This window comes from Herpailurus yagouaroundi, unplaced genomic scaffold (assembly GCF_014898765.1).
Source record: "Herpailurus yagouaroundi ecotype Mexico unplaced genomic scaffold, PumYag 77, whole genome shotgun sequence".
NCBI classification, from domain to species: Eukaryota; Metazoa; Chordata; class Mammalia; order Carnivora; family Felidae; genus Herpailurus; species Herpailurus yagouaroundi.
Genome location: NW_024412388.1, coordinates 85,965,800 through 85,993,742, shown reverse-complemented (window position 1 = coordinate 85,993,742; position 27,943 = coordinate 85,965,800). Strand labels below are relative to the sequence as shown.

The 27,943-nt window shown below is 35.6% G+C and overlaps 1 protein-coding gene across 2 annotated transcripts in view; it reads right to left on the bottom strand.

Annotated features, from left to right (window-relative positions):
* The window catches only part of AGL (amylo-alpha-1,6-glucosidase and 4-alpha-glucanotransferase), an 83,562-nt gene that overhangs the window by 50,755 nt on the left and 4,864 nt on the right, over positions 1–27,943 (bottom strand). For both annotated transcript variants that reach the window (XM_040471074.1, XM_040471075.1), the window contains exons 3-7: positions 16,132–16,342; positions 15,204–15,370; positions 14,150–14,353; positions 5,146–5,327; positions 4,669–4,780 (exon numbers count right to left, since the gene is read on the bottom strand). In XM_040471074.1, coding sequence (XP_040327008.1) covers positions 4,669–4,780; positions 5,146–5,327; positions 14,150–14,353; positions 15,204–15,370; positions 16,132–16,342 — 876 coding nt within the window. The remainder of the gene's footprint in view (positions 1–4,668; positions 4,781–5,145; positions 5,328–14,149; positions 14,354–15,203; positions 15,371–16,131; positions 16,343–27,943) is intronic.

The window sequence follows — 27,943 nt, the reverse complement described above, 5'->3', positions numbered from 1 at the left end:
GGGGGGGGGGGGGGGCAAGGGAGGGAGGGAGAGACAAGAACATTATAGGAGAAAAACACAGGGATTCCTATCAGTTCAAACACTTCCCCACTTTTCTGCTTCAGTCGGCATTCACTTATTCTACTATACATTTTTTAGGGCATTAAGGATGCTGGTGGCACAAGTTTTCTTTTTAGGTGTTAGCAAATACACTAATATCAGGAGGTCTTTTTCTTCAAAGACTGCTTTCTATTCAAACGTGTTTCTTTACATTCTCTGAAAGAAGCACACAGGGTTGTTTCTGTACTTTTTTCCTTTTCACCAACAAGCATATTCCTTACATAAAAATAAAAAAGTAAAAAGTAAATAAATGCTCTGTGGGAGGAATTTTCATGCCTTTTCTGGAACTTGTTCTTAGTAAATTAGGTGTTGTGCAGGATTGCCCCCACTGGACTTGATTTTATAATTACTAATTAATATCTGGTTTATTCTAAAGAGATCTTGAAGTGGCTTATAAAAGCACAAAATAAGATAAAATATATATAAACTCTTAAAATCTAGTGTCTGAGGTTCATCTGCAAGAGTAACCATATGAGCAATACCTATCAAAATAATACCAGCATTTTTCACAAAGCTAGAACAAACAATCGTAAAATGTGTATGGAATCAGAAAAGACCCCAAATAGCCAAAGCAATCTTGAAAAAGGAAACCAACACAGGAGGCATTATAATTCTGGACTTAAAGCTGTATTACAAAGCTGTATCATCAAGTATGTTACTGGCACAAAAACAGACACTCAGATCAATGGAACAGAATAAAGAACCCAGAAATGGACCCACAAACATATGGCCAACTAATCTTTGACAAAGCAGGGAAGAATATCCATCCGATGGAATAAAGACAGTCTCTTCAGCAAGTGGTGCTGGGAAAACTGGACAGCAACATGCAGGTAAATGAACCTGGACCACTTTCTTATACTATACACAAAAATAAACTCAAAATGAATGAAAGACCTAAATGTAAGACAGGAAGCCATCAAAATCCTCGAGGAGAAAGCAGGCAAAAACCTCTCTGACCTTGGCCACTGCAATTTCTTACTCAACATGTCTCCAGAGGCAAGGGAAACAAAAGCAAAAATTAACTACCAGGATCTCCTCAAAATAAAAAGTTTCTGCACAGGGAAGGAAATAATCAGCAAAACTAAAAGGCAACTGATGGAATGGGAGAAGATATTTGCAAATGACATATCAGATAAAGTGTTAATGTCCAAAATCTATAAAGAACTTATCAAACTCAACACCCAAAAAACAAATAATCCAGTGAAGAAATGGGCAAAAGACATGAATAGACACTTCTCCAAAGAAGACATTCAGATGGCCAACCGACACATGAAAAAATGCTCAACATCACTCATCATCAGGGAAATACAAATCAAAACCACCATGAGAAACCACCTCGCACCTGGCAGAATGGCTAATATTAACAACTCAGACAACAACAGATGTTGGCAAGGATGTGGAGAAAGAGGATCTCTTTTGCGCTGCTGGTGGAAATGCAAACTGGTGCAGCCACTCTGGAAAACAGTATGGAGGTTCCTCAAAAAACTAAAAATAGAACTACCCTATGACCCAGCAATTGCACTACTAGGTATTTATCCAAGGGATACAGGTATGCTGTTTTGAAGGGGCACATGCACCCCAATGTTTATAGCAGCACCATCAACAACAGCCAAAGTATGGAAAGAACCCAAATGTCCATCGATAGATGAATGGATAAAGAAGATGTGGTATACATATACAATGGAGTATTACTTGGCAATCAAAAAGAATGGAATCTTGCCATTTGCAACTACGTGGATGGAACTAAAGGATATTATGCTAAGCAAAATTAGTCAGAGAAAGACAAATACCATATGACTTCACTCATATGAGGACTTTAAGACACAGAACAGATGAACACAAGGGAAGGGAAGCAAAAATAATATAAAAACAGGGAAGGGGACAAAACATAAGAGACTCTTAAATATGGAGAACAAACAGGGTTATTGGAGGGGTTTGGGGAGGGGATGGGCTAAATGGGTAAGGGGCATTAAGGAATCTACTCCCAAAATCATTGTTGCACTATATACAAATTAAAATTAAATTAAATTAAATTAAATTAAATTAAAAAAGAGTAACCATATGAAAACTGCCAAGAAGTGTTTGAAAAAAAAGAAAAAGCTACACAATCAGTGTAAATGATAAAACAGTCTTCAATACTGATAGAGTGAATAAAAGATCACTGTAATAGTATAGATAACAAACCCATATATATTTCGCATATGACTATACTATGAAGGATTTATGGTGATACTACAAATCAGTAAAAAAGGATGGATTATAAATTCAATATCATTTTCTGAATAAAAATAAATACCTTATATAATATACAAAAATAAATTACAGGTGTATTGAACATTTAAATGTAAAATATAAATAAGATTATTAGAAGAAAACAATGTTGGTGGAAGGATTTTTCTCAGCATGATGTGAAATCAGAAGCCATAAAAGACAAGACTGACAAATTTGACTATACTGAAAAAAATACCTCCATAAATCAAGAGTTAAAGGATCAACAGCATACTAGGAGGGCATATGTGAGGCCAGTATAATAAGGAATCACCAATAATAATAAGTCAATGTGAAAATGTCAAATAACCCCAACCTAACAGAAAAATAGGGAAAGAACATTCATATACAATTAATGGAAAAATGGTAAAGTAACACGTGAAAAGATACTTCACTAATGAGCAAAAAGCTGCAAATTAAAATAAGGAATGTTTTGTCCAATTGACAAAGATTATAAAGATTAATGGTATCTTGTTGGTGAGGGTATATTTAGTGATGATGTAATAGTGATGATGTAGTAGTGATTTCTTTGACCCAGAAATTCTGTGTCTAACAATTTATTCTGCAGATTTATTCACATAAGTAAAAACACATACAAGGATATATTTTCTACAATACTGCTTATTAGGATATAAGTTCTACTAAAGTAAGGGCTTGCTGTGTTCACCACTGAATCCTCATGCCGGGAAGAGTACCTAGTATGTAGTAGGTGGTTCAAAAGATAAGTATTAAATGAATGAAAGAATGATGAAAAAACTGGAAACAATTTATTGAAAAGGCTAAAGAAGTTCACTGTTTAAACAGTCTGTAAGCTGTAGTCTTCTGTGTGTGTATAAGAGATATAAAACATATATTTAATTTATACATACACAATTATAAAAAATGTATATAAAATTTTAATTCCTTTCAAAAAAGAGTCTGAAAAGAAACACAAAAACTATTAATTGGTACATAGTTCCCTCTAAGAATTGAGTTCTGAGGGAGAAGAAGTCACACATTTTTTTAATTGTATTTTTGTACTGTTTGTTTTTTCTTTACTATGAGTACACACTATTGCATTTAAATAATACAGCTTATAAATATCAGAGGGAAGAGAAGATAGAGGCCTTTTAGTAAAATGAAACATGAAGAAAAGTTAATATAAAAATTTCATGTATCAAGATGTTACACAATTGGGAAAGCTGAAGTGTGAATCTGACCTTAAGTTTCTAGACCTCAAGTAATACAGACTTTTCCTTTTTTGGTGTTAAGAGGAAATGGATTTTGTTTTTATTTTATTTTATTTTATTTTATTTTATTTTATTTTATTTTATTTTATTTATTTTATTTTATTTTATTTTATTTTATTTTATTTTATTTTATTCTATTCTATTCTACTCTATTCTATTTTATTTGAGAGAGAAAGAGAGTGTGAGCTGGAAAGAGAGGCAGAGGTACAGAGAGAGAATCCCACGCAGGCTCCACTCTCAGCACAGAGTCTGACACAGGGCTCGATTCCATGACCCTGGGATCATGACCTGAGCTAAAATCAAGAGTCAGTCGCTCAACTGAGCCTCCCAGGTGCCCCCTGACTTCTCCTTTGAAAGTAGTATTTCTGGGTATTATTCTAGCTCTAGATTCAAGATGAGGAAGAGAATTTCTTATTTTAAGAGCCAGCAATATCCTTGCTGTTAGGCTGTCCTATACTAATTGTAGATACATCTTTATGATATTTCTCTCTAATTTGCCTCCTCAAAACACTTTGAGCCTGACTTTTACTCTCCTCCTTTGTCAGGGACACAGTGATTCACTTCTTTAGTTTAGTTATGTCCTGAACTGAAGATCTGCTCCTTACTATTATCTGGGTCAGTCTTACTAGTGGGTAGGTAGCCTTAATGGTGGGCCCCATCAGCTGGAAGCCCTTCTACCTCAGTTAAGATTTCTACTTTAGCCAACAGAACACTACATTTCTCTGTTTCAAAGCCTGTTTTGAGCTTTTGGCAGCTGAAATAATCTGCTCTACTCCCCTTCCATTCACGTATTTAACAAACATATACTGAGCTCTATTATATTCTGAGCACTGTGCTAAGGAACCAATAGTAAGAAACAGTCCCCAAGAGAAATTATTATGTTATGTATTATTATGACATACTCTTTAGATGTCTCTGCTAACTCTCAGCTTCCACAATCAGTTTATAGTAACACAAATATCATATAATGATAACAGATTTAATAATGTCTTAACCTTAGAAAAGAAGAGCTATCCCTTTAAGAGTAATAATTTTTTTAAATTGCTAGGAACATTCTATGTATATCACTTACCTTGTGTAAGAAGTCCTCTAAATTGCTCAACTGCTTTGTGAACGTCCACTTGGAAAAATTCCCAGAGTTGAATCCTTGGAAAAATATCCTCCCAAATTATCTTTCGAATGCACTGAAAAATTTCAATAGTTGAAAAAAATATATTCAAAATCTTTTCACAAAACATATTTACCATAATAAAGATAGACTCTAAGTAATTTTCAACCATATATTTAATTTGTACTTTAGAAATTCTGTTATTCTGAGAGAGGAAGGGAGGCAAACCACATGAGACTCTTAAATACAGAGAACAAACTGAGGGTGGAAGGGGGGGGCGGGGAGTGGTGGGGAAGAGGGAAAATGGGTGATGGGCACTGAGGAGGGCCCTTGTTGGGATGAGCACTGGGTGTTGTATGTAAGCCAATTTGACAAATCATATTTAAAAAAAAGAAATTCTGTTATTCTGTTTTAGTGTGGTACTCCTCTATACATACTGACATTCATTTGATGATCATTTTCAATCAAAGCAGGTACTCCTTTTTCTTTGTATTTCCCTTCTGCAACGTCACAGGATAAATGCCACAGTGCTCTGTCTAAGACCCAGGCAGGTTTTAAGTGTGGAGAATTTACAAGGTTATATGCACTTTCTGGATGTTCGTGGATCCATTTACTATTAGCAGCTTAAAGAAAAAGGAAACATAAAAGAATATCTTGTAATTAAACTCAAGATGGTATCTATGTTAAGTTTTAAAATGAAATAAAATATCAATATCCACCACTCGTTTCCTTCCTTCCTTCCTTTCCTTCCTCCCGCCCTCCTTTCTTCCTTCCTCCCTCCCCTCTTTCTCTTCCTTCCTCTCCCTCTCCCTTTCTTTTCTTTGCTTGCCCTTTCTTTCTTTCTTTCTTTCTTTTTCTTTTCTTTCTTTCTTTCTCTCTCTCTCTCTCTCTCTCTCTCTCTCTCTTTCTCTTTCTCTTTCCAAGTAGGCTTCACGCCTAGCGTGGAGCTCAATGTGGGGCTTGAACTCACAACCCTGAGATCAAGACCTGAGCTGTGATCAAGATTGGACGTTTAACTGATTGAGTCACCCAAGTGCCCCCACCACTGATTTTCTTATATATTAGAAACAATATTTAAATATATTATAGCAATTATATATTACATATTATGTTTTATATTAAATATTTGATATTAACTTAAAATATTTATAGTAATTTATGATACTGCAATTTGAAAAACATTTTTTTTTTTGGTTGTGGTATCCTGTCATCCACTTCACCATACCTTTTTTTTTTCTGTTGTAAGAATTTTTAATTGTAAGATGCAACATTAACTTATTAACACCCTTCTAATAACATGTTTACTATTGTGGGAGTTAAGAAGGGTCTTGTCCTCAGCCCATTTTGATGGTCCTTGAGTCAACTATTTTTTGGAATGTTCCTTATAAGCCTGAAAACAATATTTTCCTGCAAGACAGACAGGGCTTCCACCCAATTTCAAGTTCACTGTCCTTGTTAAAGCAGAAAGTTACCTGAATCTTCACTCTGGTTTAGGCTGCTCAGTGACAGGTTCTAGAATATCCATCTCGCTTTTCCCCAGACGCCTCTCTTCTTTAGTCTCCTGAATGAGAGGGCCCTTCTTTGGCCTCACCTAAGCTCTAGTTCTATATACTACCAATCTTTAGAATTCAAAATGTCATTTACACCTTTTTTTCCTATACAATCACTTCTTGCATTTTTGGGGAGGAGGGAGGTGTGGTTTCTTCCTCTGGGTCTTTAAATATGATTGTATCTCCCTAAGGCTAAGAATACAAGTACACATTCTATCCAAACTCAGTTATTTCTCTGACTTCTGCAGTCTGTTAATATCAAGATCAAATGTCTAGGAAATCCAATCTGTATCTGCTTCCACTGTCTCCCCACAGTCTTGTTCCTTTTCCCACTTTAATCTGCTTCTGCATCCATCACTCAACTGAGATTACTCTAAGCCTCCTAATCATGAAATTCAGTGCTACTTTCTCAACTTCATCAGTTTAACCTCTATAACATCTGCCATTATTGATTAGTCCTTCAGTGATTTATAAAATACCTCTTCCCTGATTTACAAAAGGTATTATCTTGGTGTTTTTTTATTTTTCCTCCTCTCTTTTGGCCCTTCTCTTCATTTTTTTTTCTTAAATTTTTATTTTTCAGAGAGAGAAAGAGAGAGAGTGAGAGAGAGCACAATTGGTGGAGGGGCAGAGAGACAAGGAGACACAGAATCTGAACCAGGCTCTGAGCTGTCAGCACAGAGACCGACATGGGGCTTGAACCCACGAACCATGAGATCATGACCTGAGCTGCAGTCAGATGCTTAACTGACTGAGTCACCCAGGTGCCCCTCTTCTCATGCTTATTAAACTTCGTGGGAGGTTTATTACATCTTAGTCCTTCTCTTTCTCTAAACATGCCCTTCCGCATCACAGCCACTCTTCTTAATACCCACATCTCAAACCTGTCCAGCTCCGGCCAAGGCCCAGGCACATCTACCCAGGCACTTGATGGGTAGCACTGCCAGAGGACAGCATAGTAACTCAAAATCCATTCATATCTCTGCATATATCTACACTTAAAATGTGATATATCTTAGGCACTGTTTTGGGAGATGGATATTATGCGGCAAAAGTGAGCAAGGCTCCTGTCCTCATGGAGCTTTTTCATTCTAGAGAGGTGGGTTTTTTTGTTTATTTGTTTGTTTGATTTTATTGTGCTGAGACAATTCTGACAGAATAAAATTCAGTTCTCTCACAGGCAACCTCTTTGGATAGCTAATCTTGAATGGTTGATAAGATTTGTCGTTTTGGTAAGACTGATAAAAGCCAGGCTCAGAAATTGCTAAAAAGAAACACACTGAGAGTACAAGGATGGAGCTTACATTTTATCATTCACTTGTATCAGTAAGTTTAGGATCAGAACCAGAGGAGTTCTGCAAGGTATTCCAAGTATTTGCAACATTAAAGAATATGTGTTTTAATTTTTAAATAAACAAATAAAAGTTATACATATTTTGTTTCATCTTTGAAATAGAGTAATGACCCCGAATTCACAGAGAAGCATGAGTGGTTAATGTACATGAAACAAACAGTAGTAACAACTACTGAATACCTACCATATGCCAGGAACTGTTCTAAGCAGCTATATGCACTAATTTATTAATCCTCATGTCCTATAGCATAATGTAGGGCATACAGTTATGTTCCTTTACCAGGGGAAGAACTGAGGCACAGAGAGATAAGTAACTCAGTCAAAGTCATACAGCCAGGAAAGTACTTGGGCAAGATTCTTCAGACCCTGCAGTCTTAACCACTGTTCTTCTGCTGAGATGAATGTGTTCATACCTCATTCACTCAGCTGAGCACTATTACAATCCTTGCAGAGTTTAAAAATCATTATTTTTAGTTTCAGTCATTTATTTAGTAAATAATGTGGTACATAATTTACTTACTTATTATTTATTCATATCCATAATAAACACTTGGATGGAGACAGGATATATAAGAAACAGAGATGTCGCAGTAAGTTAAATTAATAGTTATTTAATTATGAATCAAGCTGCATTTCCCTAGATTCATCATCATATTATTAGAATTCAAGATGTAGGAGAAAAATGTAATGATGATTATATCTAGTTAGGATTTTCATTTATTAAGAATACTAAGGCTACCCTAATTTTTTAAATGGCAAAATCCTGAAACTTTGTTACTTATCTCAATTTTTTGAAACAAAATCAACTGTAAAATGAAGGAATTCTAAACATTAATTCCACCTGAAAGAGAGGTCAAACCAAACTACATCTTAATATATATCAAAATAAAAAATGAAACATGGATTTCTAGAGTGGTGCAGTGAGGAACTTAGCAGATATTCTCTGGAGCAAAACCACAATTTAAATAGCAAAAATTAGGGGCGCCTGGGTGGCACAGTCGGTTAAGCGTCCGACTTCAGCCAGGTCACGATCTCGCGGTCCGTGAGTTCGAGCCCCGCGTCGGGCTCTGGGCTGATGGCTCAGAGCCTGGAGCCTGTTTCCGATTCTGTGTCTCCCTCTCTCTCTGCCCCTCCCCCGTTCATGCTCTGTCTCTCTCTGTCCCAAAAATAAATAAACGTTAAAAAAAAAATAAATAGCAAAAATTATAAAATATAATCATTTACAGTCTCTGGAAATTGTCCTAAGGGTTTTCAGCATATGGAGAAACATTTATTTAAGAAAATCTACCAAATCTTGGCAAGAATAGCAACAGTCTGTGGCATGTGAACTACAACCTTCTCCCTTAACTCTCCCAACCAGCCACGTGTTATGGAAGCTGTATGCCAGGTGCTCTACTCCGGGAAGGCATGGCCAACATGGAGACTCCCCCTTTCCACAACTCCCAGTCTGGGGTTACAGTTTCACGCTGGGGGAGGCAGGCTGCCTGTGTTTCTCACTCCCTCCAACCCTATTTTGTAGAAGCTCCATTCCAAGTAGGCAGGCAGAGAAAATCTTGGCTCCCTTCCTCCACCTAGTCCCCACCTGTAGGGTGGATGTTATACCCAGCTGCGGGAGGCCAAGAATATTGGGACATCAACTGCCTCCTGGGAGCTGGAGCTCACTTGGAGGGTGAAGATTCCATATGGGGAGGGCAACTGAGAAGACCAGGGACTGCTATCTCCTGCCTCAAGTGTCCCCAGAATGAGATGGCACTTGGGGAAAAGTGGTCTCATCCCCAGCTCTGGAGCAGTAGCGCAAGTGTTTTGCTTGGGGAGAAAGACAGTTCACGAGGATGAAAGGCTCTGCCTGAAAGGACTGACTTTATTTGGAACAGTGAGTGAAGAACTTCATGCCTAAGGTGTTGTTGAAAATAACGAAGACCTTGGTAGAGAGTAGTTAAGAGAATACTGGTAGCTCCATGATATTAAAAAAAAAAAATCATAGCAAACAAAACAGAAATTTAATAGAGAGAACCAAGGAAAGAGAAAGCAGAGGACAGCCCTCCTGGGATCACAGGAAACACTGTTGAGAAGGCTGGGTGTGTGCACTAGGCTGCACCCACTCAGAAGCAATTCTAACAGGACATGGGAAAGACCTGAAAACATTCTATAATCCCATACAGACCCATCAACACAGGACAAATCACTGGCAAAAGGGACTTAAACACAACCTCTAACCAAAAATGGAGTGAACACTAAACTACTGTGACCCAGGGTAAATACTGGGAAGCCAGGCTTAAAAATAAAATCACATTCACCTCTGGCAATCTGGAAGACCATATGTATGTCCAAGGCTGTGCTATCTCTGGAACAAGCAGAAAGAGAACCTCCAAGCTCCCAGCCCTTGATAAGTCTTTATTTATCTTTTTACTGTCAACCTATTTGTATCTTTGAATCTAAAGTGTGAAAAAATGTAATGTTTGCATTTTGTATAAAGAATGAAATATTTATTGACACATAAACCATGTGTCAATTTTATCATCGGATCTGCTAACAATGGAGATATAACAATAATAAATAAATAATTCAAAAGATAAAAAAGAAAGTGTGTTGCCTGTAGGCAGCATATGGTTGGGTCTTGTTTTTTCAAATAACTTTGACAACCTCTGTCTTTCAAGATACAGGCACACCTCAGAGATACTGTGGATTTGGATCCAGAGCATTGCAATATAGTGAAAATCACAATAAAGCAAGTCAAACAACTCTTTTGTTGTTTCCTAATGCACATAAAAGTTATTTATTTTTTTTAAAGAGGGAGGGAGGGGGAAAGGAAGAGAGAGAGAGAGAGAAAGAGAGAGAGAGAAAAAAAGCAGGGGAGAAGGGTAGAGGGAGATCCACGCTCAGCCTTGAGCCTGACATGGGGCTTGATCCCATGACCCTGGGATCATGACCTGAGCCAAAATTAAGAGTCAGATGATCAATTGACTGAGCCACCCAGGTGCCCCCAAATGTTATGTTTATACCATACTGTAGTCTATTAAGTGTGCAATAGCAGTATATCTTTAAACAACAATGTACATCCCTTAAATAAAAAATACCTTGATACTAAAAAGTGCTATTATCTGAGCTTTCAGTAAGTCATAATCACGAATCACAGATCATCATAACAAATATAATAAGGAAAAGTTTGAAATATTGTGAAAATTACCAAAATGTGACACAGAGACATGAGAAGTGAGCAAATGCTGTTGGAAAAATGGTATCAATAGACTTGCAGCAAAGTAAAGCACAATAAAACAAGGTATGCATTACTTTCAAAATTCCCTGGATCTTTGGCTTTAAAATGTTTTTTTACTAAGATGTGATTGAGTGTGGCTACTTTTGTGTCTATGTTACTTAAAGTTCACTGAGCTTTGGGATGTGTAGATTCATGTTTGTTTGCTTGTTTTTAATGAAATTTTAAAGGTGGGGAAGTTTTCAGCCATTACTTGAGGTGTTTTTTCTATTCCTTTCTTTCTTTTCCTTCCGGCATTTCATTTCTATGATGTGGTGTGCTTCAACATGGCCCACATTTTACTGAAACTCTGTTCAGTTTTATTTTTCTTCAGTTCTTCAAAATGTATAAACTCTGTTCACTGATCCTTTACTCTGTCACCTCAAATATACTGCTGAACACCTCTAGTGAATTTTTAATTTACTTTTCAACTCCAGAATTCCCATTTGCTATTTAAAAAAATTTTCCATTTACTTGTATTTTCCATTTGATACTATCATATACTCTCCTTTACAGCTATAAGCTGGTTTCCTTTAATTCTTTAAATACATTTATAATAATTGCTTTGAACTCTATGCTGACTAAGCATGACATCTAGGACTTTGCAAAGGCGATTTCTGTCGCTTGCTTTTTTCTTGCGTATGGGTCACATTTGCTGTTTCTGTGCATGTCTCAATTTTTTGTTGCAAATTGGGCAATTTAGATAATGTATTGCAGCAACTCTGGATATTGAGCCCATTCCTTCTAGGTCTCGTTGGTTGCTTGTTTGTAACTTGGCCGTACTATTTCAGTGAAGTCTATTTCCCGCACGGTGAGCAGCCGCGGATGTTGCCGCTTAGAGGGCGCAGCCTTGGCCATCTGCATTCAGTCTGGGATGTTGGTGGTTTTTAGCAGGGCTCTCTCAACTGTCTCCTTCACTGAACTCTGTTAAGCTGCTTGCATCCACTGGAATCACACTTAGCTGTTACTCTTCTGTGCTATTATTTTTGATAATATGCTGAAGCATAAATCGCTCCACAATATGATCCAATTAAATTTGGGCCCCTCGGCAGGGGTAGTCTCTGAGGCCAGTCTTTGAGACTTGTAGGACTCTTGGAGGGCTGTTCTTAGCTGCCTCTTTCTCTGGTTCTTTCGGTTAGACCACTTAGCTGGCCTATGGTTTAGTATGTTGCTCTCAAGTTGATACCAGCCTTCTCTTGATTACCACCAAAGTCTCCATTGTTTTCAACAGTGTCCCATGCTATGTACTAATAAAGTCAATTTCGTTCTTACTCTGTTCTTACTGCACATCTCTTCCCCTGGGCAGAATACCTGTGTCACTGCTCCACAGCTGGTTTTTTTGGCTTACCTCTCTAGGTGTGGAAGCTCCACTGTACAAGCAAACTGGGACAAGGGCAACTAGGGCCCAGTATTCTTGCTCTGCCATGCACGGGGTAGAGCTTTCCCTCCATGAGTAGGGGTTGGATGAAGGAAGGGAGCCCCAGACATCTCAGGTGCTCTTGCTCACAACAGAATTTCTACAACAGAGTGCTACAGTTGGGAGGGACATAAGAAATGTTGGAAGCCTGCACATTTAACTGGGAGCTGGAGAGAAAAGGAACCTTGTGTTCCCACCTGCACATGCCAGGAGTAGATCTATCATCATTCTGAACTGGGGCAGGGAGAAGCAGGTCCTGGTTCAAATGTCACAGATTATCACTGCTTTTATTGAGATTTAGGAGATTTTCTTGCATAAATGCTTTTCCATATGCTGAATTCCCTTAGAACAATTTTCAAAGACTTTAAACAGTTCTTTTAAAAAATAATTTTTACCAGTTGTTTTGCTGGGTACAGAACTCTAAAGCCCTTACACTGCCAATCTCTGGAAGTCGACTCCCCTGGACAGTAATTTTTTAATGAAAACCAATTTCACAAAAAGCACATTATAATTTGCAACACTTTCCAATTTAAGGCTGAAGCAAAGTTTACTTCTTTATGTTGCAAAGAATCTCTCAAATGCTTCAGAAATAGTCTCTAATAGAGACTGTTACTATACTCCAATTTTTTTCTCCCTTTGTTCCTTTAGTAACAGAATTCCCAAGGTTCAGCTGAACACATGGCTAACAGACTACATTGCAAGGTGTGACAAGAGACAGAATCCTGTCTGATAAAATATGAGAAAAAAATATATATATACACATATATATCACATATATTTATTGTGGAATTATAGATATATATCTTATATCACATACACACACACACACCAGACCATGCCCTTAAAAGTCATGACTTCCCTTCCTCATTTCCACTAGGTAGAGGTGATACTGGGAACTGGAGCAGCCATATTTGATTAAGAGTTGGAAGCAAACTATTGGAGAGAGAGCAGCATGAGAGAAAGAACCTAGTTCCCCAACACCACTGAGCTACCACAGCAGTCTTGGGATGTCTATCTAATCTTTTATAGGAAATAAATACAGTTTCAGAGTTAAGTCACTATATTTTTGTCTCTGTTACAGCTGCATATGCCATATCCTAAACTCATATAATGTCATTATGTACTTTGATAAACTTGATGTGAATAATATTATAGATGTTAAAGCAATTATCAATGTCAAATTTTCAAGTGAAGAATACTGATTTCTAAGCTATTAGGAAGTTTTCACTGTGGCACACAGAGAAGATAATGTTTGCAAGGTACAGTGCGTTAAATTGAAAGCTGATCATGGTCAGTGGCTTCTCCAGGCCCAGCTGTCTGACAGGTGACAGGAGGAATCATCTCCCTGAGGATCGCCAGTTGGGAAGTTCTGATACATTTTATGGAATTGTATACTGGTAAAGAATCTTGAGATCCAAACAGATTAACTTTAATAAGCCCTTTTAACATGTAAAAGGTATAATTTTTAGATTTAACTTCTAAGAGTTTACCAATAATTTTCTCCTTAAATAGTCATTCAGCTTTTCAAATATATACTATAGTACCAGAGTTGCTGCTGTATGGGATTCACAAGTTGGTCTGCAAAGTATTAATAATGAAAGTTGAAATATGTGATCAAATGTCCCTTCTATGATCACTCTCCTGTTTTTATAATCATCACATGCAAAATAACTATGTATTGATATACCTTCAACTAACACTTACTTTCTCTGAAAGAAAAAAAGTGGTACTATATAAAGTGATTTTTAAATTGAAGGACACCTATATATCATTGTTTTCAAATTTTATGTTACATAAAACAGCAAGAAGTAAAATAATCAGAATAGAATATTCTCATCAAAATTAATGCAGGTAGTTAATTAAGCTCATACCAGTATGGTTGTAGACAACGTCAGTAATACAAAGAATGTTCCATTCCTTTTTCAATTTTTCCACTAGCTGTCCAACATCATTCCAGGTATACTTTTTATTAGGTCTTGAAAAGTCAGGACTGAATTCTAACTGGTTAGCTAGGGAGTAGCATGACCTAGATAGTCCAAGAGTCTGTAAAGGGGTAAAATGAATCATGTTGTAACCTGCAATGCAAGAAAATAAACAAAGACCACTGTAAGAAAACAAACAAACAAACAAACTAAAACTAAGCAAAATAGAAGTTTAGACTTCCCTTAAGTAGTTTCAAATAGCAAGGCAACCATGTAACTTAGAAAAGGAATCAAAGACTAGGGTTCAAATCTTAGCTATACCATAAGTGACTTCAAGCAAGTCTACTTAAATCTTTCAGGATATCAGGGTCCTCATATATAAGACAGAGATAGTGAAATAATGCACTTGAAAAAATCGTACACAGTGCCTAGTTACTATTAAGGGTTCAATTTATATTTGTTGGATGGATATATTTACATGTAGAGAAATACAAGTATATCAGTATGTCTTGCTCCTACTTTTAATGTTCCACTGTCTGGTGTTCTGTTTCAGTTATGTCAATAAGTTTCTCATCTCTTTCTTCATATTATATTCAGTTTGAAAGTAAAAAATATTACCCTTCAGTATATATGGCAGCACACACCTTCCACATGGAAGACAGTTAATCAATGTTGAATTAAAATTATATACAATGATAATACATGTTCTAAAACATTTTAATAGTTTACTACTAATTTTTCTATGTCAAAGTAAAGTCTTAGATACAATAATGATCTCATTTTATTATTAGAGTTCCTTAATTTTCTAAGTTGAACCATATAATTTGCTATTTTTGCAGGTTAAAAATGGTTAAGTCTTAACAACTTTATATGATTCTATCTATTTCTATTACTAAATATACTAAGAAACAAAATTAAAAGGAGAATCAAAGCTCTTGAAATCTATATCACAGAGGATAACTACATTTATTTTAAGAAAGAAAGGAAAGATAGCTGACATTACCTGATTCTTTTGCAACCCTAAGTCTGCTTTCCCATTCATCAAAGGGTCCCATACACTTAGCTAAAAATGTCTGAAGAGTAACACAGTCCAAGGGTAACACGTGATTGTCAGCACCAACATGTAAAATAGGATCCACAACTATGTAACCCCCACCACTTTTTTCATTTCTAAGGAAAAAACAAAACAAGAACTTCTCAATTAATGATAGGAAAAAAAATCCTCATCTAATATAGTCTGACTCTCTAATGGGAAGGTGAATTGTCCCATTTTAATATGTGTTTCTAGAGGCACCTGGGTGGCTCAGTTGGTTAAGCGGCCAACTTCGGCTCAGGTCATGATCTCACAGTTCGTGAGTTTGAGCCCCGCGTTGGCTCTGTGCTGACAGCTCAGAGCCTGGAGCCTGCTTCAGATTCTGTGTCTCCCTCTTTGCCCCATCCCCACTCATACTCTGTCTCTCTCTATCTTAAAAATAAATAAAACATTAAAAAAATTTTTTAAAATATATTTCTAAGCACATAAAATCATTTAAAAAGTTGCAATGAAACTCAATGGAAAAGCCTTATTTTATCCTTTTTCCAATCTCTACATAATGACATAGTATGTATAATATCTAGTAATGTTGCATTAAGGAAAAATAAGCATACCTATCAGTAATAACAAGGGCACTCAAGCAAACAGCATCTTATAATGAAGTTATATGAAAAGACTATTCAAGTGGTTACTTAAAAAAAAAAAAATTGAATCTGCAATGAGTCTTACAATTGCTTCCTAGGAACTGAAGAACCATATTCTATTTGCATCTCAAAAAATCCTGTAAAAAATTGCAGTCCATGGTTTATATAGTAACTTTTTTTTATAAGCTAGATAATTTAACTAGATAGAATGAATTAACTTTTTCTCCCCCCAACATATAGGACACCTGACTTACCCTTGAAGGAAGTAATACTGAAATGATCCAGCTTGCTGAAGATTAAGTTTACAGTATTTATCAGAATCATCTTCTCTTTCTGTTGGATTTTCCCATTCCAGGGAACGGAATTTTTCTCGATTAAACGGTTCTCCAGGAGATGGGTAATTTGTAAATACAGTAACTGCTTTTCCCTGTAAAGTGGGGCCTAGTCGGAACTGTAGTTCAAACCCTAAACAAAAAGCACATTTCAATAAACTCATTGTAAGAACTTAAATTACCACATTAATAAATAAATGATTTATTTAAGGTTTTACAAAAACTATGGTTTCTCAACTATGTTTTAAATATATATATTATATATATATGTATTGTATATATAATATACATATATTATATAATATATATATAATATATATATGCTAATATACAACACTGCTGGTTTTGGAACTATTCTGCAATCTAATTTAGCTGAATTGTATATTTTAACATACAGTATACAACACAGAACTGTCTGCTCTGTATTGTCCCTCTCCTCTCCTCCTGGAAATTGATTCCTATTTGCATGGCTACTTTGGGATATGCAAGTTCTTTTTTTTTTTTCCTTTTTAATAACATGTCTTCAAGTTTATTCAGAGTATGTTTAGAAAATTAGGATAGCTTTAAAGTGAAAAACAAAATGAAATTTTATTGAACTTGAAATCTTTCTAATTCCAGAATAGTTAACATACGGTGTTACATTATTTTCACAGGTACAATATAGTGATTCAACAATTCTATATATTACTCATTGCTCATCATGATAAGTGCATTTTTTAAAAATATATATATATATATTTAAAAAAATTTTTTTTAACGTTTATTTTTGAGACAGAGAGAGACAGAGCATGAACGGGGGAGGGACAGAGAGAGGGAGACACAGAATCTGAAACAGGCTCCAGGCTCTGAGCCATCAGCCCAGAGCCTGACGTGGGGCTCGAACTCACGGATCACAAGATCGTGACCTGAGCTGAAGTCGGACGCTTAACCGACTGAGCCACCCAGGCGCCCCTAAAATATATTTTTTAAAGTTTATTTATTTTGAGAGAGAGGCAGAGAGTGAGAGAGCAAGTGGGGGAAGGGCAGAGAGAGATAGGGAGAGAGAGATTCAAGCAAGCTCCACGCTCAACATGGAGCCTGATGCAGAGCTCGATCCCATGATTGCGAGATTATGACCTGAGCCAGAACCAAGAGTCGGATGCTCAACCAACTGAACCATCCAGGTGCCCCATGTATTCTTAATCCCCTTCACCTATTTCACCCATCCCCTTACCCACCTTCACTCTAATAACCATCAATTTGTTCTCTGTACTTAAGAATCTGTTTTTAATTTGTCTCTTTTTTTCTTTGTGCTTCTTAAATACCACATAGAGTGAAATCACATGGTATTTGTCTTTCTCTGACTGACTTATTTCACTTAGGATTATATTCTCTAGATCCATCCATGTTGTTGCAAATGGCAAAATTTTGTTACTTTTAATGGTTGAGTAATATTTCATTATATACCGTATCTTCCTTATCAATCTATTGATGGACACTTGGGCTGCTTCCATAATTTGGCTACTGTAAATAGTGCTACAATAAATATACAGGTGCATGAATCTTTTCAAATTAGTGTTTTAATATAATTTGGGTAAATAGTCAGTAGAGGAATTCTGGATCATATGGTAGTTCTATTTTTCATTTTTTGAGGAATCTCCATACTGTTTTCCACCATGTCTACACTAGTTTGCATCCTCATGTTTTAGTATTTAAGTCTTTTTTGGAATTCTGAGGGCCAAAACATTTCCAGTTTTGCCTAAGTTAGGCTATTTCTATTAAAATGTATCTGAGACATCTATAATGTATTGCAAGTATTTTGCCATGGGAGGCAAAAAAAAAAAATTAACACATTATTTTTTTTTTACTATATATATATTTTTACTATATTTACTATATATATATTTTACTATATATATACTTATATATATAGTATATATATATTTACTATATATATATTTTACTATAAAATAAAATTACGGTTGATTCTGGGAAGATTTTATATCTTGATACCAGAATGTGAAAATTCTGACTACAGTAAAGTCTGTTAGAAATATAAAGCAAATAACAGTATACTTATGATGAGCACAGAGTAATGTACAGAATTGTTGAATCACTATTGTACACCTGAAACTACTATAACATTGTATATTAACTATATGGAATTAAAATTAAAAAGCCTAATAAAAAAAGAAATATAAGGCTTAGAAATTTTAATCATGAAGATAACAACTCAATTAATGATGGGCAATAATAACCAATGAAGGCAGGAAAATTTAGTTCTGCTGATTATAATCTTTAAGCTTAAGGAAATTAAAAAAATATTTTATTTTACTTTTTATTTATTTTCGAAGCACAATTGACATACAGTGTTGTATTACTTTCAGGTGTACAACATAGTGATTCAACAGTTCTACACGTTACCCAATGCTTACCACAGTAAGTGTGGTCACCATACAATGTTATTACAGTATTATTGACTATATTCCCCACACTGTACTCTTCATCTCTGTGGTTTATTAATTTTAAAACTGGAATTTTTTACCTCTTGAGAAACTTTTTGAGAAGAAGCATACTGATATCTATATTTTTAATGCTCAATTTATGAAACATCTAACAAAGTATAAAAAATTATGTCATGAGTGCATACTATGTATAGGAAACAAAATAGACAATGATCTCTGCCCTTGTGGAGCTTGAGTTCTAAAGGGGGAAGGCAGCCATTAAACAATGAACATGATAAATAAGTAAGAAACAACTGTATATCAGGGAAGGATAAATGCTAAGAGAAGAAAGAAAAATCAGAGCAGTGTAAGGAAAATGGGGATAAAGGAGAGATGGTGGGGAGGCGGTAGCAATTTTTAATATTAAAAAGTTGACGAGCTGGAGAAAAGTCAGGGAGTTATTAGCCACATGGCTATTCATGGTTGTCCATGGAAAGAATTGACCAAGCAGAGGAAACCAAGAGGACTTGGGGTGGAAGCAAGCTTGGTGATTCCAGAAATAACAAGAAACTCAGTATGTGTCGACTGGAATAAGCTCGGGGAGAAGTAGTAGAATACGAGGAAAGAAAGGTAACAGGGGGGCCGGATCATGGTCTTGTAGGCCACAGTAAGAATTTGGTTTCTTCTCTGAATGAAATGAGGAGCCAATGAACAGTTTTGATCAGAGGAGTCACATGACCTAACTTGTGTATTAAATCACTTTGTATATTATATCACTCTGATTATATCATTCTGATTATGTCTGCTTCTGGCCATAATGGAGTAAGTGGTATTAGATTTGTCCTCCGCTGAGAAACTAGAAGAAATAAATGAGACAACTGTTTTCAGAAATAAGGAGTGAAGGACTGTGATGCCCAAGAGAATGGTGATTCCTATGAATTCTCTAGCTTTAAAGTAGGAGAACTTTCTGTGCTGTGACACAGGAAGCAGGAATAGTAGTCTGAATTGAGGAGACAGAGATTAGAATTTGAGGAGGGTGAAGAAACTATAATTTTCAGGGCAGAGTATGGTGCAGAAGAAACCATGCAAAGAAAAAGCTCTAGAAAATTACCAAGGGTCATCTTGAGTCTGCCTGAATACCAGGCTCACACGAGTAGTGTTTGAATCCATGAGGCTGGGCAAAGAACAACTACTAGGAGCTATCAATTGACCAATTCCCAGAACTCACTCAGGCCTGGGAGACATTTTAATTTTCAGAGTGAAGAGACTTTGTTGAACACCTGTTGTATTCAAAAGAGTCATGTCTTATGTAGCAAGGCTAATATAGTCCTAGAGTAAAAACTACTATACCTATCCTGTCAAAGCTTAAAACAGCCGCAAAAGGGGGGTGTTTGGGTGGCTCAGTTGGTTGGGCATCAGACTCTTGATTTTGGCTCAGGTCATGATCTCACAATTCATGGGATTGAGCCCCATGTTAAGAGGCTCTCTTAATCCTCAAAAGGATTAAGCTGATCCACAGATAACGTAAATGCCAAAATAAAAGACATCACTTCTATTTTTTGGGGGGGGGGGTACAAAAAAAGTGGTTTTATTAAAACACAGGGATAGGACCTATGGGCAGAAAGAGCTGTCAGGGCATCACTCCTTTGAAGGAAGACAAAAAAATCCAGAGATATGGCAACAGAACATTTATAATGTCCAGCATCCAATACAAAACTGCTAAACAGAAAGAGGAAGTGACAGCATTGATGACACAGATATCTACGGTAGGGCATTCCACATAGAGGAACAGAAGATGTAAAGGACCTGAGACTTCTGCTTCTGGCAAAGATGGAATGAATAACAGGGATTGGATTTATGCTGTTCCTTGAAACTTGAAAGAAGAAACCAAGAAAAACCAGAAAACATATTTGAGTTTTCAAGCCTACACATCAGGCCACAAAGTATAGTGATGCCTAAGAGACAGAAAATAAACAATGTGAAGCCTATAACTGCCCCTTCTTACTACCTTGAAAGAATGTCCAGGTTGAGGCACAAGGAAGAGAAACCCAGGCAGAGCTCAGCTAACTTCCTAAGCTGAGAAGATAGAGTTAAGAATCTGTTGAGACCAAAGCAGCTAGTTTATAGATAAGAGTAGTTAGTGAGGAGGAGAAAAGTGCCCAAAGACAGAACTCCAGAGATTTGCAGCAGGTCTCCCTTCTGCACTTTGCAGAGTACTGATGAGTGCATGTCTGTGACCAGGAATAGTGCTTGGTTAGAAAAATCAAGTGCCAGATTGGAAAAACTCATAATTCATGAGGCATTGGGTAGAAAATTCAGGGGATATTGCTTTAGGAGTAGAGAACAAAGAGCCCTAGACAGGGCATAAACTAGCTTAACAAATCATAAAAGTATAACTCAAAAGTATTAAGATATTTCCAAATAACTTAACTTCATTCCAAAACAAAGACAAAAAAATTTATAAGAATCCAAAAACACCCAGCATTTTTGGTAAAACTCAATAAGGTAAAACTCATAATGACTGGCATCCAAACAAAGATTATAAGACACACAAAGAAGCAAGAAAACTGAACCCATAACAAAGAAAATAATCAATTAATGAAAACTGACCAAGGAATGACATAGATGTTGAACTAGCAGATAAGGAACAACATCAGTTATCATAACTGTATGCCATATGCTCAAAAAGTTATGTCAATACATGGAAAATATTAAAAAACAAAACAAAAGATCCAAATCAAATTTAAAAATGAAAACTACGAGGTCTGAGATGAAAAATGGAATAGATGGTGAGACATGGCAGAAAAAAAGATTAGTAAATTTCAAGACACAGGAATAGAAATATGGAAAATGAGGGGCACCTGGGTGGCTCAGTTGGGTAAGCCTTCAACTTTGGCTCAGGTCATGATCTCATGGTTTATAAGTTTGAGCCCCGCATCGGGCTCTGTGCTGGAAGCTCCAGAGCCGGGAGTCTACTTCAGATTCTGTCTCTCCCTCTCTCTGCAACCTCCCCTGCTCATGGTCTGTCTCTCTCTCAAAAATAAACAAACATTAAAAAACCCCCACAAATATGCAAAATGAAACCAACAGAGAAAAAAGAATCTAAAAAATTGAAAAAGCATCACTGATCTGTGGAACAATTCAAGTGGCCTAATATATAGGTAATTTGAGTCCTCAAAGAAGAAGAAAGGGGAGATATCAAGTATTCAAAGAAATAATGGGTAAAAAAAAACCCCAAATGTGATAAAAACAACAGATTTATAGATACAAAGAAGTTCAATAAGTCCCCAATCAAGAAACATCACACTATGAAACATCAAAGTCAAATTGCTCAAAACCAGTGACAAAGAGACTATCTTAAAAGTAGCCAGAGGGGAGGAAAATGTCACAGTAAGTTCAGAGGAACAATGATAAAGATGATAGCAGATTTCTCATGGGAAACAACAAAAGCAAGACAGTGGAACAGTATCTTTAAAGGTATAGTTGATCCTTAGACAATATGGGATTGAACTGCACAGGTCTAATTACACTTTTTTTTTGTTTTTACAGTACAGTCCTATAAATGTAAAATTTCTCTTATCATTTTTAAAAAAAGTTTATTTTTTTGAGAGAGAGAGAGCATGAGCAGGGGAGAGGCAGAGAGAGGGGGACAGAGGATCCAAGTGGGCTCTGTGCTGACAGCAGCGAGCCAATGCGGGGCTTAAACTCACAAACCATGAGATCATGGCCTGAGCTGAAGTCAGATGCTTAACTAGTTGAGCCACCCAGGTGCCCCTCCTTATGATTTTCTTAATAACATTCTCTTTTCACTAGCTTACTTACTGTAAGATTACAACATATAATACATATACACACTATGTTTCATCTGTAAGGCTTCTGGTCAACAGTAGGCTATTAATAGTTAAGTTTTAGGGGAGTCTAAAGTTATACTTGGATTTTTGGCTGCATGAGGGGTCAGTGCCTCTACTCTCTGCATTATAAGGTCAACGGTAACTTAAAGAAGAAAACTATCAGCCTAGAATTCTATACCCGGTGAAAATATCTTTCAAAAATAAAAGTGATGAAAGCCAGGTTTTTCTTTTCTTTTCTTATTTTTTTTTTAAGTTTTATTTATTTAAGTAATCTCTACACTCACTGTGGAGCTTGAAGTCACACTCCTGGGACCAAGAGTCATGCATGTGCTCCTCCAACTGAGCCAGTCAGGTGCCCCAGACTTCACAGTGTTAGAGAAAGAAACAGGCAAGAAGAAACAGGCAAGAAGAAACAGGCAAGGGGAAAGCTACAACAAACCCTGTTGTGGTGGATATGAAGCATAGACATCATCATGAACTGCTATTTATATATACATAATGAATGCCAGTTTGATTCCAAGCAAATCCTGAAATGCAGAACATGCAGATATGTCATGTCACATCATTTCTAAAATTGCTCTTGTAGAAGTAAATCCTCACAATGATGTTCAACAGATGGTAAATTCTACACCACAATATTAAATACTGGATAGGCTAGTCTTTATGAGCAAAATATCTCAACAAAAGACATTGGGAGAATGATGGACTCTTTCAACTTACTGTAATCCAATCAAACACCTCTACCTTTGCCTAGATAAATACGAATACTCTGGCATACTGCAGTATGGATAATGTGAGAGATGGAAGTTCTAGGAATTCCTGCAAAAAATTATAATTTAGTGATAAGTCCTGCTAACCATATTTTTGGATTGTACTAAATAATGAATATAAATTTTTCATAGCAAATGGTTTTAGCAAGTAAGAAACAAATTATCCAAATGGTATTATTAAGTAACTGCAAAAATCCAGGGACTCACTTCTATTTCTCACATTGTACAGCGAAACTTATACTTTCTTTTCCAAGTAGCTATATATACAAATTTTTCTATAATTGGCATAAATATTCTATGAATATAATAAGGCTTATGTTTGACTTAATAATTTCATATAGACATGTATTTTCTTAAGAATCAGTGATGTAAACATAGGCTATATTCATAACAGCTTCATTTATTATAATTAAATAAACTGGCAACAAATTAAATATCTAATGATTGGAAATGATTAGGTAAGTTGTGGTACAAAAATGGTATTATGTAAGCTAGAATATTACAAAGTCATTATAAGTCATGTTATCAAAATATATTTAATAACATAGCTACTTTTATTCTGTTTTGTCAATTTTATGCATCTATATAGATCTATTGAAATCTTTTCTAGATGGATTCCCAGGGGACAGTTAAAGAAGATTTAATATCTATTCTTCTCAAACTGTTCCAAAAATAGAAATAGAAGGAAAACTTCCAAACTCATTCTACAAAGCCAGCATTACCTTGCTTCCAAAACCAGAAAAAGACCTCACTAAAAAGGAGAATTACAGGCCAATATCCCTGATAAACATGGATGCAAAAATTGTCAACAAGATATTAGCAAATCATTCCTAAGTATTTTATTGTTTTTGGTGTAATTGCAAATGGGACAGATTCCTTGATTTCTTTTTCTGCTTCATTATTGGTGTATAGAAATGCAAAGGATTTCTGCATGTTGACTTTATATCCTGTACTTTTCTGAATTCATGTATTAGTTCACAGTACATTAAAAGAATTATTTACCAGGGCTGGTTCAATATTTGCAACTCAATCACCATGATACACCACATTAATAAAAGAAAGGATAAGAACTGTACAATCCTGTCAATAGATGCAGAAAAAGCATTTGACAAAATACAGCATCCATTCTCAATAAAAACCCTCAACAAAGTAGGGATAGAGCAAACATACCTCAACATTATGAAGGTCATATAAGAAAGACCCACAGCTAATATCATCCTCAATGGGGAAAAACTGAGAGCCTTTCCTCTGTGGTCAGGAACAAGACCAGGATGTCCACTCTCACCATTACTACTTAACATAGTATTGGAAGTCCTAGCCTCAGCAATCAGACAACAAAAAGAAATAAAACGCATTCATCTTAGCAAGGAAAAAGTCAAACTCACTATTTGCAGATGACATGATACTCTGTAGAAAACCCAAAAAACTCCACCAAATAATTGCTAGAACTAATACATGAATTCAGAAAAGTACAGGATATAAAGTCAACATGCAGAAATCCTTTGCATTTCTATACACCAATAATGAAGCGGCAGAAAAAGAAATCAAGGAATCTATCCCATTTGCAACTGCACCAAAACCAATCAGATACCTAGGAATAAACCTAACTAAAGAGGTAAAAGATCTGTACTTCGAAAACTATAGAATACTTATGAAAGAAATTGAAGAGGACACAAAGAAATGGAAAAGCATTCCATGCTCATGGACTAGAACACTGTTAACATGTCTATACTATCCAAAGTAATCTAGTGCTCGCTTCGGCAGCACATATACCAAAGTAATCTACACATTTAATGCAATACCTACCAAAATACCACCAGCATTTTTCACAAAGCTAGAACAATCCTAAAATTTGTACAGAACCACAAAAGACCCCTAATAGCCAAAGCAATTCTGAAAAAGCAAAACAAAACTGGATGCATCAGGATTCTGGATTTCAAGCTATATTACCAAGCTGTAGTCATCAAGACAGTATAGTATTGGCACAAAATCAGACATATAGATTAATGGAACAGAATAGAAAATCCAGAAATGGAACCACAAGAATATGGTAAACTTATCTTTGACAAAGCAGGAAAGACTATCCAATGGAATACAGTCTCTTCAACAAATAGTGCTGGGAAAACTGGATGGTGATATGCACAAGAATGAAACATGTACCTCAGTGTTTATAGCAGCATTGTCAACAATAGCCAAACTATGGAGAGAGCCCAAATGTCCATCGACTGATGAACGGATAAAGAAGATATGGTATAAAAAACACACTGCTCTACTGACTGAGTCAGCCAGGTGCCCCTACACACTTGTGTAATTTTATAATTGGGTGAACATCATTTTATTTTATTTTAATTAATTAATTTATTTATTTATTAAAATTTACATCCAAATTAGTTAGCATATAGTGCAACAATGATTTCAGGAGTGGATTCCTTAGTTCCCCTTACCCATTTAGCCCATCTCCCCTCCCATAACCCCTCCAGCAACCCTCAGTTTGTTCTCCATATTTATGAGTCTCTTCTGTTTTGTCCCCCTCCCTGTTTTTATATTATTTTTGTTTCCCTTCCCTTATGTTCATCTGTTTTGTCTCTTAAAGTCCTCATATGAGTGAAGTCATATGATTTTTGTCTTTCTCTGACTAATTTCACTTAGCATAATAACCTCCAGTTCCATCCACATAGTTGCAAATGGCAAGATTTCATTCTTTTTGATTGCCGAGTAATACTCCATTGTATATATATACCACATCTTCTTTATGCATTCATCTATCGATGGACATTTGGGCTCTTTCCATACTTTGGCTATCGTTGACACTGTTGCTATAAACATTGGGGTGCATGTGTCCCTTTGAAACAGCACACCTGTATCCTGTGGATGAATGCCTAGTAGTGCAATTGCTGTGTCATAAGGCAGTTCTAATTTTTAGTTTTTTTGAGGAACCTCCATACTGTTTTCCAGAGTGGCTGCACCAGCTTGCATTCCCAGGGTAAACATCATTTTAAAGTTAGAGGTACAATTATGAAGAAATAGATGGAGAAATAATTGCTCAAAGAATTGAAACATGAAATTTTAATACTCAGTGATTGTGAGAATCATAAATATCTACATCTCTAAAATAATGATTAAACTTACTATAGAAGATGTAGTATCATTTTGAACAGGTAAAAACATCAGAGATTAGCTGTCTGAGCATATTTAAACAACCTGCCCCCTGTTCAGTTTATGCAAATATTTTTTTTATCATTACACAAGGATTCAGAGAACATGTAGTACAAAGGTTAAAACTCATCCAAAATCCCAAAACAGTATTTGGATCAGTGGTATACCCTCAGAAAAAAAATTGACAAGCATTCTCTAAACATAAATATTTATTTATTTACAGAATATACATGTATGATGATTTAATAGATTATATAAATCACAAAACACAAAAATGGGATAAGATGTAAATAAATAATATTTTAAATAACTAATTTTACCTATTAGTGGATGGAAAATATCTTTTAGTTCTCACTAAAAATTAATATTGATAATATATGTCAGTGAAAGCAATGTGATTAAAGAAATTTCATTAATTTTAAGTCTTGGTTTAATATTTTATGATAAAGTAATTCAAATATTCCAAGTTCTGTTTATTGATATTTGGTTTAATTGCATCAGGCTTGAAAAAATAAAACACAAAGATATCCAAATTCAAATGGAAAAAGTTCTTAGTGACTATGTTTACTAATCCATGACATTAACTTTTCAACCCCACTCACAAATTATGTAAAGATTTTTGTTGAATGTGCTAGTAAATATATATTTTCCTTGTTATAAGCAATGGTTTTTATAAGCTAATAAGATATTCTATATTTATATATCAAATAGATGATTTGAAAAACAACCAAAATCCTTTATTGGAAAGATTTTAAACAGATTGGAAAATTTTGTTATCAGTTTTTTAAAAAGGGTAAGTATTTATTTTTATGGCTAAAATCATATGATGGAAGTGTTACTAAAATAACATACTCAAAATGCTCTTGCTATACAGTAAGGGTCAGCAAACCATATCCAGCCTGTTTCTATAAATAAAGTTTTATTGGAACACATTCATTTATGTGTTGTTTATGTTTGCTTTCATGATATAATGGCAGAGCAAAACTGCCATTTCTTTTGCAGTTACTGCAAAAGAAATGGCCTGCAAAGCTGAAATATTTGCTATCTGAACTTTTAGAGGAAAAAATGTGCTCAACTCTGCTCTATGGTATCAATTTTCACCAAAAAGTAGTTAACTTTCTCACTCATGTTTACCTCACAGTTAAATTGTGTTTCCTTTTTCAGAAAATATTTTCTAAGTATCATACTATTGAAAGCTACATGTCATTCCTGAAAAGGACAAATCTCAAACAGCAAATTTCAAACACTTTCTAACTCATCTTTCAGTTTGACAATATCCTGAGGTAAAAGAGGCATTTATGATGATTGTACCTTTTGTTATGAAATATTGTAAAGACTCTACTATTTAAGGAATTATAACTTATATATCTACTTAACCTGGATTAGGCAAAATTGTAACCCACGGCAACATACCACAAACAAACCAGTGATGGTGTGACTATGAACCCCTTCAAGACCTACAACCTCTACTATTTTCTCAGAATATGTCTTTTTTGTTTATAACTTATTTGATACATAAACTGAAAGCATCAAT